Genomic DNA, 1,757 nt, shown 5'->3' with positions numbered 1-1,757 from the left:
TACTAATACTCTAAATTTTCTTCATTGTTTGTCATCAATTGATCAATCCCCAGTGTTTGAAAACCGCGAGAAGATGGTGCTGGTGATGGAATATGCGGCGGGAGGAGAACTTTACGACTACCTGAGCGAGCGGAAGGTCCTGTCAGAGGACGAGGCGCGAAGGGTCTTCCGCCACGTCGCATCAGCCACGTACTATTGCCATAAGGTTGGGGGATGAGGTTTCTGCTGTGGATTATTGCAAATTCAATTTCATTTTAGTATTTTGTGTTGTAGTTTTTTTTTCTTAGGACAATTGACTGCATATCTGTTCTAACGGTGTTTTTTTTTTTCACAGCATAAAATTTGCCATCGTGATCTCAAGTTGGAAAATATTCTACTCGATCTTGACGGGAATGCGAAGGTGAGGACGATTTATTTTCGCCAGAACTTGGTTGCATGTAATCTTGACACTGAAAATAGCATTTCTGTAAACTAACTTTTTTTCTGTATATGCAGTATATCCAAACTATCGTGCAGTATAGTTTGTAATTCAATTAAATCTTATTCGTTCCAGATTGCTGACTTTGGTCTATCAAACGTCTTTGATGAGAAGCATCGATTGGATACATTTTGTGGCTCGCCGCTGTATGCCTCGCCAGAGATCGTAAAGGGCATCCCGTATACTGGTCCTGAAGTGAGTGATTTGCTATCTGACACTGAGAACAGTATTGCTCAGTATAAATCTTTTATTGTGGAAATGGATATGCTATGCTGAAGAACTACACCAGTATATTGAGTTAGAAAACTATTCGACTTGATTTTTATGATTTCGTATATGATATAATACGTGTATGCTGTTGGTAATACTTATTCATTTTTAACAGGTTGATTGCTGGTCACTGGGAGTTTTACTGTATACATTAGTTTATGGTGCGATGCCCTTCGATGGCTCCAACTTCAAACGTCTGGTAAAACAGATCACACAAGGAGATTATTATGAGCCAAAGAAACCTTCAAGTAAGTTTTGTGCTTGCTGTATAACTCAGTGAAATAGTAATATTGTCTTATTTTTTACATAATGTTATTTGTGTAAGGAGAAAGATCACCTATGAGGAAACTTGCAACTTTTAGATGACAAGATGAATTGCTAATACTGTCAGGATCATATGGAATGTGTAGAATAAGCAATGGTGATAACTCAGACTTCCTTTGCACTCTTTTAAATCTCCATCAAGTACCTTTGGGAAGAGAAATTTGCAATATCCTTCCAGTTCTAGAGGCCCCCCTCCTCCTTTCCACAGGCGCGTCCGACCTCATCAGAAGCATGCTCACAGTCTCTGCCAGCAAACGAGCAAGCATAGAGGACATCTGCAGCCACTGGTGGGTCAACGAAGGTTACCTCGAGTCGTGCCTTGACGTTGCTGAAGCCCTTGCCAACCAGACCCCCGTGCGCCTGGACCTGCTGCTGTCCCTGGCCCCCAAGCACATCAACTCAGAACACATGCTGATCCAGCCCGAGGAAGAAGACAGTGCCAGAGTGAGTGGTGGTGGCCGGTTTTGGTCCTTCACTCCCCTGCGGCTAACTTTTCTGCTGGAGAATGAGGACTCAGGCACTCTGTATTGCTTCTAACGGTTTCATTGATAATGGCCAAGAGGAGTGGTTGGTTTTGAAAGTCGGGTTTCAGATTTTAGTCCTGATAAATATGAAAAAGTTACAGGAAGTTTAATGTCTTTTTTCGTATTTTGTCTAGGTTTTAAGAGAAAGAGAAGATATAAAA

General features: G+C 41.5%; 1 protein-coding gene across 1 annotated transcript in view; it reads left to right on the top strand.

Annotated features, from left to right (window-relative positions):
• The window catches only part of LOC119586615 (NUAK family SNF1-like kinase 1), an 18,566-nt gene that overhangs the window by 15,098 nt on the left and 1,711 nt on the right, over positions 1-1,757 (top strand). Inside the window, exons 4-8 of the mRNA XM_037935362.1 lie at positions 54-205; positions 335-400; positions 554-673; positions 864-996; positions 1,281-1,516. Coding sequence (XP_037791290.1) covers positions 54-205; positions 335-400; positions 554-673; positions 864-996; positions 1,281-1,516 — 707 coding nt within the window. The remainder of the gene's footprint in view (positions 1-53; positions 206-334; positions 401-553; positions 674-863; positions 997-1,280; positions 1,517-1,757) is intronic.

The sequence above is a fragment of the Penaeus monodon genome, chromosome 21, assembly GCF_015228065.2.
Source record: "Penaeus monodon isolate SGIC_2016 chromosome 21, NSTDA_Pmon_1, whole genome shotgun sequence".
Lineage (NCBI taxonomy): Eukaryota > Metazoa > Arthropoda > Malacostraca > Decapoda > Penaeidae > Penaeus > Penaeus monodon.
Note: the sequence above shows the minus strand (reverse complement) of the source record. Positions and strands in the feature narration are given on the sequence as shown.